This window comes from Oryctolagus cuniculus, chromosome 8 (assembly GCF_964237555.1).
Source record: "Oryctolagus cuniculus chromosome 8, mOryCun1.1, whole genome shotgun sequence".
Lineage (NCBI taxonomy): Eukaryota > Metazoa > Chordata > Mammalia > Lagomorpha > Leporidae > Oryctolagus > Oryctolagus cuniculus.
This window is the reverse complement of record NC_091439.1, coordinates 108,202,778-108,221,648: the sequence shown is the minus strand read 5'-3', so window position 1 is coordinate 108,221,648 and position 18,871 is coordinate 108,202,778. Positions and strand designations below refer to the sequence as shown.

Genomic DNA, 18,871 nt, shown 5'->3' with positions numbered 1-18,871 from the left:
GCAGGCAGAGGCTTGGCCAACTACACCACAGTGCTGGCCCCGTGCCCTTTCATTTTATGTAGGGCAGAGGTGGCATGGGGTTGCTGGGAGTTCTTTCACCCACTGTTCACTTCTCAAACACCTGCAACACCTGAGGCCAGGCCAGGCCAAAGCCAGAAGCTCGGGACTCCATTCAGGTTTCCCACATGGGCGGCAGGAACCCAAATACTTGGGCCACCACCTGCTGCCTTCCCAGGCACATTACAGGAAGCTGGATTAAAGCAGAGTAACTGGGACTCGAACCAGCTGTGATATGAGAAGCAGGCATCAAAAGTGGCGGCCTTGCCGGCGCCGCGGCTCACTAGGCTAATCCTCTGCCTAGCGGCGCCGGCACACCGGGTTCTAGTCCCGGTTGGGGCACCGGATTCTGTCCCGGTTGCCCCTCTTCCAGGCCAGCTCTCTGCTGTGGCCAGGGAGTGCAGTGGAGGGTGGCCCAGGTGCTTGGGCCCTGCACCCCATGGGAGACCAGGAGAAGCACCTGGATCCTGCCATCGGATCAGCGCGGTGCGCCGGCCGCGGCAGCCATTGGAGGGTGAACCAACGGCAAAGGAAGACCTTTCTCTCTGTCTCTCTCTCTCACTGTCCACTCTGCCTGTCAAAAAAAAAAAAAAAAAAGTGGTGGCTTAACCCATCGAGCCATAATGACCACATCTCCACACCTTAAAAAAAAATGTTGGAAAGGTAGAGAGAGAGAGAAGAAGAGAGAGAGATCTGCCCTCTGTTGGCTCATTCCCCAGATGGCCCAGGCAGGCCTGGGCAACGCCAGACTTGACTGGTGCTCTAGTATGGGATGCCGGCATCACCAGCAGCTGTTGAACCCCCTGTGCCACAAGGCCAGCGCCTCACCAGAGCGCCTCCTTTCGGCTTCTTGGAGCGCTCGGGACCACATGGCTTTGGAGCGATCGTGCGAGACATTTTTGCTGACAAGACATTCCATGTCCTGGGCGCAGATGTTACAGTCATCCCTCAGAGTCCAGGGACCCCAGAGCCCCAAATGCCTCCAGGTCCCTCACATGAAACAGCATGGCATTTTCCTAGAACCTCTGCACGTCCCCCTGTACGCCCGAGGTCACCTCTGGAGGACCTGCAATACTTAGTACAATGTGACTATTTTTAAACAGTTGTTAGACTGTCCTTTCAGGCAGTTGTATAAGAAAAAGCCTGTCCACGTTCAGTGGAGATGCATTTTTTTTCCAGATAACTTTGATGTAGAATTGCTTGAATCTGCACATGCAGATCGCTCCGTGATGTGCTTTATGAGATTTGCAGCTTGCGCATCAAGGAGTGTGAGAGAGAGGAACCAGACACCTTTCCTGCCTGGGGGGCCGAGGCACACGCGCACGGGCTCTGGCAGCAGACACGACCTGGCCCAGGGTTCAGCAGACTCATCATCTCAGGCTCTGTGACCACGAGGCCTCTGTGGTGCGGCTGCTTTGCTTAGAGCACCACAGAGAGAGGACGTGGCTGGCTACCTCTAAGGCCGTCCCCCAAAGCAGGCTGTGGGAAGGCTGCGTTTACTCTATCCCCAAGTTATTCAGTGGAGGGAATTAGGCCAGGAAAGGTTAGGTGCCCACAATTAGTCCACACCCTGCCTTCAGATTCCAAACCCAGTGCTCGGCCACCGGACAGGTGCGCCACTCCCTGGGCCCGGCTGCCGCAGCAGGTGCACGCTCACGCTGGGGCTGCCGCGCTGGGGCTCCCTGCCGTTGTCTGTGGGTCCAGACTGACTCGGCCTTCATGTGCCCTACAGGTGGCTCCGGTGAAACCGTCCCGGCCAAAAAGGCACTTCTCTTCAGCCGGCACCATCGAAAGTGTCAACCTCGATGCCATCCCCCTGGCCATCGCCCGCCTGGACAACAGCGCTGCCAAGCACAAACTGGCCGTGAAGCCGAAAAACCAGAGAGTGTCCAAGAAGCACAGGCGGCTGGCGCAGGTACGCGGGGGCGCCCAAGCTCGCTGGGCACCAGCTCTTCGAGCTGCCTGGGGCCAGGGTGGCGTGGTACAGGGATCTAGGGCCCTCCCCACTGGGCACGTAGCGAGTGGCAGTGTGCAAGGACACGCCGGCCCGTTCTCTTTCTGCCCCCTTTCTCGGGCCGGGGGACCACCGAGGGGGACAGGACCTTTGGAGGGGCTCCACAGCGCTGCACAAAGGCAGCCCGGCTCTGCCTGCCGTGGCCCCGCCACAGGGCGCTCGCGCTGGCCGCGCCGAGCCACAAGCTGCAAGGCGCGCTGGTGAAGCCCGGGTCTTCCTTCGCTCATCTCCCTGATGCTGGGCTGGTGGCCTTCCTGTTGCCCATCCACACTAGGAGAGAGGAACTGGGGGTGACAGGCAGGGGCCGCGGGGCCACGCGCAAAGATGAGGCTCTTCCCTCCACCCCAGTCCCTCCCACTCGCTGTGGCTGACACCCGAGGAGCCCTGCGGCTCTCCATGGGCACTCCTGCCCCTCCTGGGTGCCCGGGCACCTGTGTCATGGGAGGAGGGGCGTCAGCTGTCTGTGGGGAGAGTAAGGGGCTAATCGTTTCCCTTCCACCGTCAGGAGGCACCGGACGAGCGACACGGCCTTGAGAGCGAGTCCGGCCGACAGCAGAACGGGCACCCCGGGGAGGAGCAGCACGCCTGGCTGCCGGGCTCCGAGGAGCAGCAGAGACACCAGGAGGACTACTGGCGAGAACTTGAGGCCAAGTGCAAGCGGCAGAAGGCGGAGGCGGCTGAGAAGAGGCGCCTGGAGGAGCAGAGACTGCAGGCGCTGGAGAGGAGGCTCTGGGAGGAGAACCGCAGGCAGGAGCTCTGGGAAGAGGAGGGCGAGGCAGCCGAAGGCCGGGCGGAGCGACTGCAGCTAGCAGTGGAGCCGGGCCAGCCGGGCCCTGCACAGCCGGAGGAGGGAGAGGGCCCGGCGGCGGGAGCCCAGAGGCAGCTGCAGGAGGAAGCCTGGCAGCTGGAGCAGCTGGGGCAGGGAGAGGAGCTGGAGACACAGAGGAGGCAGGAAGCCGACAGGCTGCAGCTGCAGGAGCAGAAGGAGCTGGAAGCCGAGAGGCGGCGGCTGCAGGAGGAGGAGGCCAAGCGGCTGGAGCAGCTGCAGCTGCAGGAGGAGCTGGAGGCACAGAGAAAGGAGGCCGAGAGACTGCAGCTGCAGGAAGAGGAAGCCAGGAGGCTGGAGCAGCTGAGGCAGGAGGAGGAGCTGGAGGCACAGAGAAAGGAGGCTGAGAGGCTGCGGCTGCAGGAGGAGGAGGCCAGGCGGCTGGAGCAGCTGAGGCAGAAGGAGGAGCTGGAGGCACAGAAAAGGCAAGAGGCCGAGAGACTGCGGCTGCAGGAGGAGGCCAGGCAGCTGGAGCAGCTGCGGCAGCAGGAGGAGCTGGAGGCACAGAGAAGGCAGGAAGCTGAGAGACTGCAGCTGCAGGAAGAGGAAGCCAGGAGGCTGGAGCAGCTGAGGCAGGAGGAGGAACTGGAGGCGCAGAGGCGTCGGGAGGCTGAGAAGCAGCAGCAGCTGCAGGAGGAGGAGGCCAAGAGGCTGGAGCAGCTGAGGCAGCAGGAGGAGCTGGAGGCACAGAGAAGGCAGGAAGCCGAGAGACTGCAGCTGCAGGAGGAAGCCAGGAGGCTGGAGCAGCTGACACAGGAGGAGCAGCTGGAGGCACAGAGGCGTCGGGAGGCTGAGAAGCAGCACCTGCAGGAAGAAGCCCAAAGGCTGGAGCAGCTGAGGCAGCAGGAGGAGCCGGAGGCTGACAGGGAGCCCGGGGAAGCACCGCCGAGGCCGGAGGAGGACAGACCCCCCCAGCCAGAGGGCAGTGGGGGCCCGCCGAGCCCGCGCGGTGACTTGGGAGAGAAGCGGGAAGAACGAGAAAACCCGGAGGAGCGCACGCCGGAGGCGGAGCCCGCGAACCAGCGGCCCCGCGGGAGCCCGGATTCCAGGAGCGAGGAAGGGCGCCCTCCGCGGGCCCAGGTGCGAGAGCCGCGGGCCGCGGTGCACCTGGAGGGGGCGGCGGGGAAGGAAGAAGCTGCCGCCCCGGACAAGGGCCGCCGGGTGGAGGAGCTCCGGTGGCAGGAGGTGGACGAGCGGCAGAGCATGCCCAGGCCCTACACCTTCCAGGTGTCCTCGGGAGGCAGGCAGATTCTCTTCCCCAAAGTCAACCTGAGCCCCGTGACGCCCGCCAGGGACACCGGCCTAAGCCTCGCGCCCCAGGAGCCCAGGGCGCCCCCGGCGTCGCGCGCGCTGCCCGCAGCCCTGAGCGTCCCGCACACGGCCATCCTGGTCACCGGAGCCCAGCTCTGCGGCCCGGCCGTCAACCTGAGCCAGATCAAGGACTCAGCCTGCAAGTCCCTGCTGGGCCTGTCGGAAGACAGGAAGCACGGGGACGTCGCCGCAGGGCCGCCCCGAGCCCCTGGCGACCCCCGGCAGGGCAGCGCCAAGACGCGGCCGCCCCAGGAGCGCCCGGGCAGCGGGGCGGCGCTGGCCGAGTGGGCGTCCATCCGCTCGCGCATCCTGCGCGCCTCGGAGGGCGAGGCGCGCGGCGACCGAGAGCCGGCGAGGCCCGGGGACGAGGCCCCGCGCGGGAGCCTGCGCAGGCCCGCGCCGCCCGGCGCCAAGTTCTCCATCAAGCCCGCCTGGCAGAAGTTCTCAGACGGCGGCGCCGACGGCCCCAGGCCGAGCGCGGAGGCCGAGAGCACGAGGAAGAGACCCGCGCCGGGGCCGCCGCCAGCCACCGCCGCTGCTCCCGAGCCCCGCAAGAGCCCCGAGAGGCCGGGGGCGCCGCCGGAGCCGGCCGACGCCACGGAGGGGTGCAAGTTTGCCAAAGACCTCCCGTCCTTCCTGGTCCCGAGCCCCCCTTACCCTGGGCTGAAAGCGGCGGCCCATGCAGAGGCCGCGGCCACGTGGAGCAGTGAGGCCGCGAGGGACGTCGCCAAGCCGGAGCCCGCGACGCCGGCCGGGGAGGAGAAGGCCTCGCCCTTCGGGATCAAGCTGAGAAGGACCAACTACTCCCTGCGCTTCCACTGCGACCAGCAGGCCGAGCAGAAGAAGAAGAAGCGGCGCAGCAGCACGGGAGACGGGGCCGAGGGCGCGCAGCCCGCCGCGCCGAGCCCGGGGGCGGACGCGGAGGCCCAGGGCGCGGCCCTCCAGCGCGGCCCGGCCCAGCCCCCGGAGAGGAAGCCAGCGCAGGTCGCCCGGAGGGAGGCAGCCGGCAGCCACCCTGCGCCGGAGACCCAGGCCGGGGCCCCTCCGGCCCCCGAGCAGGACAAGGCAGCCACCAGAATGCCGCTGGCACAGAAGCCGGCGCTGGCTCCCAAGCCCGCCAGCCAGACCCCGCCGCCGTCGCCCCGCTCGAAGCTGAGCAGGCCCTACCTGGTGGAGCTGCTGGCGCGCCGAGCCGGCAGGCCGGAGCCCGAGCCCAGGGCGCCTTCCCAGGTGGGCCAAGAGAGCGGTGATCACGGGCCGCCGTCGCCACCACCCCCTGAGGAAAGGAAGGGGCCGAAGAGGGAGGAGGAGGAAGAGGGGGCGCCGCAGAGGAGCCCCTTGTCCCCACCTGCTCTCGCAGCTCCGCAGGAGCCGCCTTCCCAAGCGCCCGAGGCGGGGAGGAGAGGTAGGTGGAGGTGCGGGGAGGTGGGGGAGGGCACGTCTGCTGCAGTCGCTGGCCCCGGGAGCCCCCTCTCCCCACGGGACACCCACTGGGGAGTGGTGGCCGGCTCTTCCCTTTTCAGCCTGCGATCTTGGAAGTGCTACCCCGCTCTGCGTCTGCAGTGCACACCTGGTAGGGTTAGTCACGGGTAATAAGGGAGAGGTGCTGAGGTCGCATTTGAGTGGGAAAGGCAGAGAGATCTCCCGTGATGTGGTTCAGCACCCGAAGGCCAGCAGTAAAAGCCGAGGCCGGGTCACAGCCAGGAGCCAGAATTCAGTTGGGGTCTCCCATGGGGACCCCGCTACTGGGGCCCTAGTCTGCTGCCTTCTAGGGTGCCCGTTAGCAGGAAGCTGGAATTGGCAGCAGAGCTGGGTGAACCCAGGCGCTCAGATGTGGGATGCAGCCGTCCCCCGTTAGCGTCAGTTGTCCCTGGTGGTAAACTCCGACGCTGTTGGAGGGAAACCAGCGGCTTGCTTTAACGAGGCTCCCAAGCGAGACTGAATACTTAGACCAGAATTCTCCTTTTCAGGATAGCTTGACATGGAAACCACTTAGAAGTTTTAGAAAGAAGTGTTAGACCATGCTTGAGTGAAACACAGAAACTTGTCGAGTGCGCCCCGTGTACGAGCAGGCTGCTTGAGCGGGGAACTCCGAGACATTTTGCTTAACTGAAGATTCGGCAGAGAGACCTCCAGTTCGGTGTTTTTTGAATACGGCTGAAATACGTTGGGTTTCTCGTGTTAGATCTTTGTGGATAGGGATATTGCGATGCCCCAGGCTCACGCTCAGTACGAATTCCCTTCGTACAGTGGTGTAGATCTGAAGAAAGAGTCTGCCCTCCGTTTTTTGCTTCTTGTATTTTCTGGCCCTTTGGCTTTTTCCCTCAGCCTCAAGTGAGATATGCAGTCCAGGGTGGGCGTCTGCCTGGTGGTTAGACCTGGAGAAGCCTGTGTCGGCATCAGAGGCCCTGGGTCAGGGCCCAGGCTGGTTCCTCACTGCAGCTTCCTGCTTGAGTGGACCCTGGGAGGCAGCAGTGGGGACTCTGGTGGGGCCTCTGGCCACCCAAGTGGGAGACCTGCATTAAGTTCCTGGAACCCGGCTTTGGTTGTTTTTTTTTTTTTTTTTAAAGATAGATTTTATTTATTTATTTATTAGAAAGTCAGAGTTACACAGAGGAAAGGCTGAGAGAGAGAGAGGTCTTCCTTCCGTTGGTTCACTCCCCAGTTGGCCGCAACTGCGCCGATCTGGAGCCAGGAGCTTCTTCTGGGTCTCCCATGTGGGTGCAGGGGCTCAAGGACATGGGCCATCTTCCGCTGCTTTCCCAGGCCATAGCAGAGAGCTGGATCAGAAGAGGAGCAGCCGGGACTCGAACCGGTGCCCACATGGGATACCGGCGCTTCAGGCCAGGGCGTTAATCCATTGTGCCACAGCGCCGGGCCCCTAGCTTTAGTTTTACCAGTGGGTAGAAGATACAGCTCTCTGTGTCTTTCAGTTTAAAAACTTAAAATAAATGCATTTTTAAAACTACATGGTCCAGTTGACTGAGAGCCACAGAATAAGCTTCTGCACTGGCGTACATAAAGTTGCATTGGATTTCAAAAGAACAGGATTACAGTGAGCCCTTGTCAGCAACTGAGGTGGTGTTTGATCCAATCCCAGAATGATTCCATCTGAAAGTGCATTATTTTTACTTAACAGAAAAAGGATGGGGGGGGGGCAGGTCTCAGATATAGAAAGCTGACCTTCGTAGCATGATTACCACATGCCATGCTTTGTCTTACATGTTCTGAGACCCAGATTCCGTAATTTTCATGTCACCTGGTAAGGCATGTGCCCTTATCATCTCCACTCTCTAGATGAGAGAATGAAAGCTGGGAGAGGTTGGAGAGCTTTTTTAAGGCCACAAGGTCACACCCACCTCTACCCAACTGCAGAGCCCAACAGTTGCCCTCTGGTGCCAGGCACCTGTGGTGGTCCCCCAGGTGAGACACATGACTGCAGGAAGTCTGAAGAGCCAGGGTCAGCTTCAGCCCGGGCACTAACTGCTGAGTGGCCCCTGGCACTCACATCCACCAAATGAGGGCACTGAATCAAAACCACGGGTTCCCCACCATGACCTTCAGGGCTCAAGGCTCCGTCAGGGAGGTGAGCACCCCTTTATTATCTTTCGAACATTGGGACTCAAGCCTGGGCCTTTGCCCTAGCGGTTAAGATAGATGCTCACATCCCGCAGCAGGGACGAGTGCAGTGGCCAGCTTCTGACTCCAGCTCCCTGCGGCGCAGACCCCATGAGACACGGTGATGGCTCCAGTAACTGCATTCCTGTATTGAGTTTCTGGGTCCTGGGTTCTTCCTGACCCAGTATCAGCCACAGCAGCCATTTGGGGAGCAAGCCAGCTGATGGGAGCTCTGTGTGCATGTGTCTCTGCCTCAAATATATAAAAATTTTAAAAAAATTCTTCCTTGAAAGATTTTCAGTAATATTTTTAAGAATTGAGGTTTCACATAGGATGCTGTTTAGGGGGGAAAGATTTCACTGGTAAAAATGAACTTCATTAGAGCAACGTATTTAAAACAGTGAGCCTAGTCCCTTTCTGGATGCCCTGCGGACCTGATAGACGACGACACTGAAGATTTTGGTCAGACTTGCCTTCTCACCCCGTGGGGCTGCATCTGCAGAGCTCACGGGCAGTATCTCACAGGTGTTTTAACACACCACACGTTCTAGGGATGAGGAGCCGAGCTGGGCTGATGCCGAATTTCACGCAAAGCTGCCGTTGTCTCTCCCTACAGAGAAGCCGGTGCTGCAGAGCAGGCACTCTTTAGAGGGCCCCAGGCCGGCGGAGAAAGCTGAACCCGCGCAGCCGCTGTGGATCACGCTCGCGCTGCAGAAGCAGAAGGGGTTTCGCGAGCAGCAGGCCACCAGGGAGGAGAGGAAGCAAGCCCGCGAGGCCAAGCAGGCGGCAAAGCTCTCCAAAGAAAACGTGAGTAGCCCGTTCCGCTTCCATCTCGCCTTCCTGGGCGGGGTCTCGTCAAGAAGACAAAGTGCTGGGGAGGATGTGGAGGAAAAGGAACCCTTAGACTATGGGTGGGAACGGAACCCGGCACAGCCGTTGTGGAGAACAGGATGGAGGTTCCTCAGGAAACCAACCGCAGAACTGCCGTGTGAGCCAGCCATCCCGCCGTACACCCACGGGGCAAAGCAAGCAGTGCTGAGGCAACAGCCGCGCCCCGGCTGCCTGCAGCACGGTTCACAAAGGCCGCCAGGGAAACACGCTACGTGTCCATCCGCCGATGGGAGCATGGGACTATTCACAGAGGAGTCCTGCTCAGCCACAAAACTACGGCATCCTAGTGTCGGCTGTATCGTGGCTGGACCTGGAGGCCACCATGTTCAGGGAAATAAGCCAAGGACAGAAAGACCAGTACTGCGCGATTTCACTCATGGGGAATCTAAGAACGTTCATCTCTCAGAAGTGATGAGCAGCATGGTGGTCACCAGAGGCTGGGGACAGCAGCCAGGTGAAGGGGAGACAGGAAGGCTGACGACCGTATGCCAAGGTACCGCTTGACAGGAGAAAGACGTTCTGGTGTTCTTGCACCATAGAGGAGCGGGTGAGATCACGTACTTTATGGTCTACTAAAAACGGGAGAGGATGGTCAGTGTTTGCAGTGTGAAGAACTGAGAAATGCCTGAGGTCACAGATTTTCTAGGATTCAGACATTACACACAGTCAGATATTAAAACACAGGGGCTGGCGTCGTGGCAGTGGTTTAGGCCACTGAGATGCTAGTTTGACTCCCGGCTGCTCCACTTCCAATTCAGTTCCCTGCTGATGCGCTGGGGGAAGTGGCAGAAGATGGCCTTAGGCCATTGCCACCTACATGGGAGACCTGGGTGGAGTTCCAGGCTCTTGGCTTTGACTTGGCTCAGCCCCGGCCAGTGTAGCCATTTGGGGAGTGAACCAGTGGGTGGAAGAACAATCTGTTTCTCCTTCTAACTCTGCCTTTAATAAATCTTAAAAAAAAAAAAAAAAAAAAAAAAAAAAGTATCCCATAAGTGTACAATTTTCATGTTAAAAACAGAAAAATATTTTGTTAACAGAATCTATTAAAATATTTTAATTATGACCAGCGCCGCAGCTCACTAGGCTAATCCTCTGCCTGTGGCGCTGGTACCCCGGGTTCTAGTCCCGGTTGCTCCTCTTCCAGTCCAGCTCTCTGCTGTGGCCCAGGAAGGCAGTGGAGGATGGCCCAAGTGCTTGGGCCCTGCACCTGCATGGGAGACCAGGAGGAAGCACCTGGCTCCTGGCTTCAGATTGGCGCAGCGTACCAGCTGTAGCAGCCATTTGGGGGGTAAACCAACAGAAGACCTTTCTCTCCCACTGTCTAACTCTGCATGTCAAAAAAAATATCTTAATTACAACTTTTAAAAAGCTCAGGGATGAAGAATACTGCCATCCCTTGTTACCTGCTGGGGATTGGTCTAAGACCCTCAGGTCACAGGCGTGCTACCTGCATGCTGTGCCCACCCCCTATAACCTTTAATCCTCTCTAGGTTCCTTAGTATAATGCTATGTAAACAGTTGTTGATTGTATTATTTAGGGAATACTGACAAGAACAAAATGTATGTTTAGTGCAGTATTTTCAACCTGCAGCTGACAAGTTTGAGCGTGCAGAGTTGGCAGAGACAGAGGTGGAGTGGACTTAGGGCAGAGCAGTAGGTGAGCATCCCCGTGCAGGGAGCAGTCCAGGCAGGAAACCGGACTTGGGTCCCTTACCTGATGTGGCAGAATCCACACAGCCCCGATAGTGGGGTGTGCACGCGCCACAGTTCCACAAGAAACGCGAAGCTCCCTGAGCTGTGGGTTAAGGGGAATCAGCGCCCCCACGTGGTGGGGGCCGGGGTGAGCACGCACTTCTCACGCTGCAGTCCAGCTCCCCCTTGGCGCGTGTCCTAGGGTGCAAGCACGCTGTCCCTGTCTCTGCCCGCCCAGGTCAGTGGCAGCCCGCAGCCTGGAAGCAGCGGCATCAGCAGAGCGGGCTCCCTGCACATGTCCACCACTCCCCCAGATGAGAACAAGCCCGAGACGGCTGTGTCCAGGCTGGAGCGCAGAGAGCAGCTGAAAAAGGCCAGCACGCTCCCCACGTCTGTGACAGGTAGGAGCAGGCCTGCTGGGCCTCCCCTGCAGCCACGGGTTTCTCCCCTGACCCCCAGCACAGCCCCGCACACATGGCCCAGGGCCAGCTGTCTGCCACCACTCACCACTGCAGTACACGCTGGTAAGTGCTTAACTGCTCTGCAGGGAGCAGGGAGACCCCTGATGTCGGGCATTAGCCAGCTTACGAGGAAATCGCCCAGCCTGGCCTGCGGGCAGCTGCTCAGGTGACGTAGGTGCCAGCTGGCAGCATTCCAGGGGACGCTGGACGAGGCAGTGGCCGCCACGTGCCCCTTGCTGCCTGGCATCCCACGGTTAGGCTGATTGCTTCCTGCAGCAAGGTGGAGCCATCCCACAACCTCCCAGCAGTGGGGAGCCGTTTCTCTGCCGAGGGCCATCTGGGTATTTATAACCCAAGCCCTACAGAGTTATCCACTTAAAAATTAGGCCCTGCAGGAAGAGACGTCCCAGTAAGCTTGGGAGAAAGGCTAAAGCGCAGGTCAGGCTCAACGTGGGCTGCACTGTGCTAGGCTCAAAGCCCAGGCTCCAGGAAGGGTGGCACACAGCCTGCACTGAAGGTGGGCCCGTGGGCCCTTTTCTCTCGGATGACAAAGTTAAGGTAATTGTGTGGACTGGTGCTTCTGATAGCGCTGCCTGGAGCTCTGCCCGAGGCTGGCAATGAGCCTTGCTTCTGCGTCACAGTGCAGATGTCCTGTGCTTTCAAACAGCAAGTTTCCAATCACCCATGACTCTCCAGAGTGTTCTAGAACAATGACAGTGACAATTTTTACAGACACATAGGCAGGGTGTTCAAAATGTTCACGGAAAATGTCTTATTCAAAAGCCATGCATGGATTTCAAAGGTTTTTGCACAAAAAAATCAGCAAGTTTTAAACTGAGAGGCAGAGACACACATGCTGAGAGGGCTGCCGTCCACTGCTTCACTCTTCAGTGGCCCACAACCACCCCAGGCCTTAGCTGGGAGCCAGGAATCCAACCCACGTCTCCCCTGCGGCAGGGGCCAACCACTCACCCACTGGAGCGGCACCGCTGCCTCCCAGGGTCTGCATTAGCAGGAAGCTGGAGTCGGGGCTCGAGCTGGGAATCAAATGTGAGCACTGCGATACGGGACGGGAGCTGCTTCAGCACTGGGCTGAACGCCCACCCGAAGCTCACCTCTGAATTCCATGGTTCTGGGGACCTTGAGGAGCCGGTATCTTTCAAAGTTATTTTGTTGAGACGTAAAATGATCCAAAAATTTACAACTCAGTCCCTCCTACAGATTCCCGGGAGGAAAGACAAATGTGAACAAGCCCCCTCCGGCTTCCCCAGGTAGCAGCGGTCCTCCAGGGGCATCCAGCCCACGTGCTAGGGTGTCTCTACCCTGACTTCCTGCTCCCTGGGCCCATAAGCAACCTCAGGGCACAAGACAGATTCACTGCTGAAAAGCCGACAGCCAGAATGCTCCGAAGGGGTCACCCCTTTCTGTTGCTACAGGGTTAACGCCACTCCCAGGGCTCCTGCCTTTAGTTCAGAAGTATTTGCTTTTCTGGCCCCTGGGTTCTTAAGGTTCTGGAAGCCGCAGGAAAGACGGTGACGGGCTGCAGGGGAACTAGCAGAGGTGACGGCGCGAGGGCCGCCCGGGTCTCGGACTCGGGGGTGGAGGCCCCCAGGGCTGCCTTGTGTGGCGGCAGCTTTTTAACCTCACCGGCTTGACCCAAACTGCTGGCTTCGTGGGACTGGCTGGGTGACCAGAGCCGCAAAGCTGACCCTCAGTTCTTAGCGTGCAGCCTCAGCCTTTGGAACCGGAAGTTGGGCTGGGGGCGGGCACGTGGTGGGTGCAGCGCTGAGGTCCCTGCATAGCGCCCCCCCCCATTCCCCATCGCAGTACCTGGGTTCCGGCCTCCTGCCGACACAGACCCCGGGAGGCAGCAGGTGGCGGCCAAGGGACTGGGTCCCTGCCCCCCACGCGCGAGACTTGGGTCGAGTTCCCGGCTGGGACTGGTGCAGTCATCGGGGAGTGAACCAGTAGGCGGGAAGAGCTCCGCTTTCCTAATAAAGCCTTCTAGAAATTTTGAGATGGGAGTCGATGCACCGTGGTTGGGGTCAGTTTGTCGGATGTCAAATGCGGACCAGTCTGACCACCCCCTTCTGGGAAGCGGGGTTGGGGGGCGGGAAGGGAGGCCGAGGGGGTGCGGGGCAGGGGTGCACGTCGGCCCGAGGAACAAGTTCCAGAGCTCGGGGTCTACCGCTCGATGCACCACCGTGAGTAGATTTTAAACGTGCTCACCCAGAAGCGATCACTTCGTGAGGTAACGCGCGGTTGCTGCTCCTCTATGGAGGGATCACCGCAGGGCGCGCCGCGCTGCATTGTGGGCGCTCGCGCTGCATTGTGGGCGCTCGCGCTGCATTGTGGGCGCTCGCGCTGCATTGTGGGCGCTCGCGCTGCATTGTGGGCGCTCGCGCTGCATTGTGGGCGCTCGCGCTGCATTGTGGGCGCTCGCGCTTGCGCAGACGGCAGCGCGCCTGGCGCGGGACTCCCGTCCTGTACGTGGCCTGTCGCTGACTGAATTTCATTCTTCTAAAATGCGGTTCTGACTCGTCCTTTCTCCTTTTCCTTGAATGAACCCAGTGGAGATCTCCGACGCGGCTCCCCCCACACCGCTGGTGAAGGAAGTCACCAAGAGGTTCTCCACCCCTGACGCCACGCCCGCGTCCACGGAGCCGGCCTGGCTGGCCTTGGCCAAGAGGAAAGCCAAGGCCTGGAGCGACTGTCCCCAGATCATCAAGTAAAGCGGGACTCGGCCCCCCGCCGCCCGCCGCGGCTCCGCTCGCGCCCTTTTTATTTATTTTCCCTAGGAGCTGAAGAAACCGGGCTGGGAACTGCAGCATGTGTTAGGGGCTCTAGAGTCACGTTTAGAGACGGAACCGGCGGTGGTCACTCGACGAATGTTTGCACAAGCCGAGGGCCTGGTGCCTTGAGCCCCTCCTGGGTGGCAAGAGAAGAGTCCGTCCGGGGGCTCCCCCCACGCCACGCACAACGCTTCCGTTGCCAACCTTCGCCACGGTCCGATGCTCCGCCCCGAGTCCTTGTCCCCCACTTCGCCGGCCCTGGGCTCGGGGTGCCGCCCCGTGTGTAGACACGGGAAGGCCCGTGCTCTTGGAGGCAGGGGCTGGGACTCGAGGACCGGCCTGCCCGGCGCCGTGCCCCCGTCCCCCTCGCGGCCGCTCTCCCCACGCGGAGCCGCAGCCCTTCGCACCCTCCTCGAGGGCTCCCGCAGCCTCTGACCCGCGGCTCCCAGGAAGGCGCACTGAGGGTGGCTGCAAGCTCTCGGCCCCTCTCCGGGAACCCACGCCTAAGGTGGGAGGCCCGTCCCAGCCCCTTGGTCCGGTCCTGCGAGGGTGGGCCCGGATCCCCACGGCGAGGGCTGGTGCGAGCCGCGTGTCAGACTGCAGGGCGGGGAGGGGGCGCAGTCACCCAAAGCCGGAAACTTGCTGGAACCGCCCTGCAAACCAGCCATGGTCACGGCCAGGACCAGCCACTGGCTTCACGGTCTCCGAAGATCCCAGCCACAAGGAGCCCTGGAGCTAAGGACTTGAGCGGAAGCTTTGTCTGGACTGTCGTTCGTGCGCAGGATCCAGGGGCAGCAGCAGTTATAACTTAGCGCATTCACCCGGCTACCTTTAAGAACATCGGAGTTGTAAGTGGCCTTGCTGTCATCACACACGAGCACACCAAGGGACCTGGCAGGTTAAAAGCCACACGCGGGTACTGTCCCGGGTTTGCTTTACTGGACACAGAGCCCAGCGGCGCCCTCCTCCCCGCCACTGCTGGCGCTGTGTAGTGCACGGGGTTGGCCGCCTCCGCTTCTTAGATCCTTGCTCCAGTCAGGTGCGTATCCTGTGCCCGGTGCCGAGGGAATGGCGTCCTTTCTCCTCCACAGGAACCCCTCGGCTAGTATCCATTACTGCTCGCTCTGTGCGGCGAGCGTGCCGCCTTCCATCACTTACCTCACAGGACGCAGCAGGGCCCCACGTGGGAAGCGCGTTCATCCTAGCAGCAGCTGCCCCGTGCTGTCTGTTGGACAGCTGCGCTCTGCACGCGGGGCGGAGGGCGCAGCCCCTGGCCCTGCAGACTGTTAGCCAGCTTTGGTCTTCCCTTCGCTGCAGTGGGAAGCACTTCCTGCTGTGCTGCACACTACCCGCAGCGGAGTCCATTTCTCTTGTGTTGGCATTCGGAACTCCAGGATTCCCTCCCCATTTCGCTGAGTGGGACTCTCCGCGCAGAGCCCCACGCACAGTGCTCTGTGGCTCATCACTCCATCCTGTCTGCCCTGGACAGTGTCACTGTGACAGCGGGGAGAGGCGAGGAAGGCGACGGCTCTGTGCTGCCTCAGGCCACGCGGAGCCCGGACAGTGAGGAGCTAGGAGGGTATCCAAGTTCGTGGAGAGCAGAACTGAGGACTTTTTATTTCTGGTGCAAGATATTTTGAAACCCATGCATGCAAGAGATCTTCAAGAGGTTCGTGGAAAATGTGTATTATGAAAAACTGCATGGATTTCAATATTTTTTGCACCAAAACATCTTTCAGTTCCACTTTCCATGACGTTCTGAGGTGCCCCTGTACCTCAGTTCCTAATTTCCCGTCTTTAACAGACAGACTGAGGGGAAGGGCAGGGACAGGACTTCCACCAACTTCTGAAGCGTACATGTTTACCATTTCATTTCAAATTCACCCCAAATTTGCACTAGATACCAATGAAGTGTTATTTTTCTTTTGTCATGTTGCAGCCTTTTCTGAACAACAAACTATGGGGAAATTCTACAAAAACATGAAGTTTTGTTTTTAATGAATAAATTGCTATGTTAAATACACAAGTTTTTTTTTTTTTTTTAATTTTAAACATACACTTCTCCTGGCAAGGTTAGATGATCAACCTCTGTTCATAGACTTACAATAAAACTAAAGTTTTGTTTACTTTTTTAAGTGCAATTGTTTCTTATACAAGCGTTATTACTCCTAAATTACCTGCAAATATAGTCAGTATTCAGTGTCTCGTGACATTTAGTTATTTTAAAGCAGAAACAGTAGCTACAAGTGTCTTGCAATATTTTTACCTACAATAAAATTAAGTAGAAATTTAAATACCTTAGTGTGATTTTAATATTAATGAGATTTGGGTTGTATAAAGTTTTAATGTAAAATGTCCATTATTGAAGGGAAAAGATCTTTCAATAAAAAATATCAACTAGATCTTTGGTGCTGGTGGAATTTTTTGTTTGTTAATTTTGATAATCTATAAGCACTTAGTATGTTTGCATAGCTTTTGATGAACAAAACTTCAAGGAGTTCTAAATGGTATGACATTTTTTTCATGAAGTATTTTGGAGAAAAACCGTGAACAGGTGTAAGTTTAGTCCTAAATCAGAACTGAATGGTGTAGGTCTCAGACAGAGGATCCTGCCACTTGTTGACAGTGTGGTCATGGACCAGTGTCCTGGCCTCAGCCCACAGCCTGATCAGGGCGAAGTGAGGCTGCAAAAAAAAAAAAAAAAAAAAAAAAAAAAGCTACAGTAATGAGGGCAGGCATTTGCGTGGCAGTCAAGGCGCCACCTGAAATGGCTGCATTCAGTACTCACTTCCAGCTCCTTGGGGACTCAGCCCTGGGAGGCAGCAGCGATGGCTCAAATGACTGGGTTGCTGCCAGCCACATGGGATACCTGGATTGAGTTTCTGGCTCCTGTGTCTGCCTGGCCCAGTCTCCGCCATTGCAGAATTCTGGGGAGTGAACCTGTGGATAGGAGAGCTCTCTATGTATCAATCTGTCTCGCTTTCTCTGCCTCTCAAGTAAATATTTTAAAAAGTGCAATAACCAGGAGAAATACTACATAATGATTTTTTTTTTTATAAATGGAAAAGATTCCATGATGGATAAAAATAAGGGCAAGGTCAGCATTACCGACTTCTCCTTTTGCCTCAGGCTCCAGCGTGGCTCAGCAGGGCGCCCTCCTCCCAGGCCAGCTCAGTAGGATGACAACAGCTCCAAGTGACCAGTATGGACAGGAAAGCCTGGGAAGCACTGATCTAAAAGGTGGTAGAAGATAGGACCTTCTTTTGGTCACCCAGAACCTAGATCTCCCTTCTCTGGGGAACTGTCCAACACATGGGTCTCAGAAGGCTGCCCACCCAACCTCCCACTACACATGAAACATCCAACACGTGCTTTCCTATCCTCCTTGGTGGCCATGGAACAGACAACAGGGAGAAGCTGAACAACGATGGGGGACTAGACAGATGGTGTGGACGCCGGTGGTAGGGAGCAGCATCTTGCTTAAAGGTGTCAGCCAGGCGTCAGGCCTTCCACGGAATGCTGGCTCCTCCTCAGCTGGGTGAAGAATTGCGAAGAGGCCAGAGCTAAATAGCCAGACAGGGAGTGCCACGTAGCAAGCTGAAACTGTAGTGTGTGTGTACTTTGATCTACATCGGCGCCTGTTGTTTACCTGAAAATCCTGTATAAGGAACCTGGTTAGATAATAGGTCCCACTTGAAATACCTTTTGCCCTGAAATCTCAGGATAAGTGAGTGGATGGAGCATTGCTTCGTGGACCGCATTTTAACCCACCAGATGCAGTCTGAGTCCTTCCCCACAGGTGTCTTTAAAACACACAGGGGCCAGTGTTGTGGGTGTGGTGAGTAAAGCCTCTGTGATGCCGGCAGCCCGCGTGCCTGCTGGTTCGAGTCCTGGCTGCTCCACTTCCACCCAGCTCCCTGCTAATGTGCCTGGGAAAACGGAAGATGGCTCAAGTGCTTGGGCCCTGCACCCACATGGGAGACCAGGAGGAAGCACCTGGCTCCTGGCTTCAGATCAGCACAGCACGCTGGCTGTAACAACCATTTGGGGGATGAACCAACGGAAGGAAGACCTTTCTCTAACTCTGCCTGTCAAAAAAAAAAAAAAAAAAAAACCCTACCACCACCAACAAAACAACAAAACCCACATACATAAACTTGTTCTAATGTGAGTTCTCTAGAGAAACATAACCAATGGACTACACAGGTTAAGTATCCCTCAGCCAAAATACTTAAACCACAGTGTTCCAGATTTTGAAAGTTGTTTTTTGGAATATTTGCATAAAGATTTTTTAAGTAATTCTTTGACTTGGTTTGAAAGACCAAAGCCAGTGCTGTGGCATAGCAGTGCCAACATCCCATTTGGGCACAGGTTCGACCTCGGCGGCTCCTCTTCCAATCCAGCCCTCTGCTATGGCCTTGGAAAGCAACAGAAGATGGCCCAAGTCCTTGGGCCCCTACACTGGTGTGGGAGACCTGGAGGAAGATCCTGGCTCCTGGCTTCGGATCAGCTCAGCCATTTGGGGAGTGAACCAATGGATGGAAGACACCTACCCCTCTCTCTCTCTCTCTCTCTCTCTCTCTCTCTTTCCTCTCTCTGTGTAACATTGACTTTCAAATAAATAAAATAAATCTTAAAAAAAAAAAAAAAAAAGCCAGGAGCTGGGATCTCAGTCTGGGTCTCCCACCTGTGTGGCAGGGAACCACGCCCTTGAACCATCACCTGCTGCTTGCTAGGGTGCACACTGGCAAGAAGGTGGAATCTGGAGTAGGGCTGGGACTCAAGCCTAGACACTAAAAAAAATTTAAGGGCAGAGTCAGAAGTAGAGAGAGACAAGTCTTCTAGCCACTGGTTCACACCCCCAAGTGACTGCAACGGCCAGGGCTGGGCCAATCTAAAGCCAGGAGCCTGGAACTCCACCCGAGTCTCCCACGTGGGTGGCAGGGGCCCAAGCACTTGGGCCATCTTCCACTGCTTTCCCAGGCCATGAGCAGGGAGCTGGATGGGACGTGGAGCAGCCGGGACTCGAACCGGCGCCCATATAGGATCTTGCTGTGTAACACCGGCCCAGAACTGGAACTTTCAGAGCATTTCCAACTTTGGATTTTTGGATTAGGGATGCCTCAACCTGTATGTATACAAGTACACAAAGAGGGCTGGTGCCACAGCTCACTAGGCTAATTCTCTGCCTGCAGTGCTGGTACTCCGG

General features: G+C 57.7%; 1 protein-coding gene across 4 annotated transcripts in view; it reads left to right on the top strand.

Moving 5' to 3' along the window:
• Positions 1-16,064, top strand: part of CRACD (capping protein inhibiting regulator of actin dynamics) — a 276,507-nt gene extending 260,443 nt beyond the window's left edge. For 3 of the 4 annotated variants that reach the window (XM_051820251.2, XM_051820248.2, XM_051820253.2), the window contains 5 exons: positions 1,790-1,972; positions 2,577-5,613; positions 8,443-8,633; positions 10,648-10,810; positions 13,442-16,064. In XM_051820251.2, coding sequence (XP_051676211.2) covers positions 1,790-1,972; positions 2,577-5,613; positions 8,443-8,633; positions 10,648-10,810; positions 13,442-13,602 — 3,735 coding nt within the window. In that variant the 3' untranslated portion in view covers positions 13,603-16,064. The remainder of the gene's footprint in view (positions 1-1,789; positions 1,973-2,576; positions 5,614-8,442; positions 8,634-10,647; positions 10,811-13,441) is intronic. The other variant, XM_051820252.2, reaches the window with a different exon arrangement.
• The last annotated feature ends 2,807 nt before the right edge of the window (positions 16,065-18,871 follow it).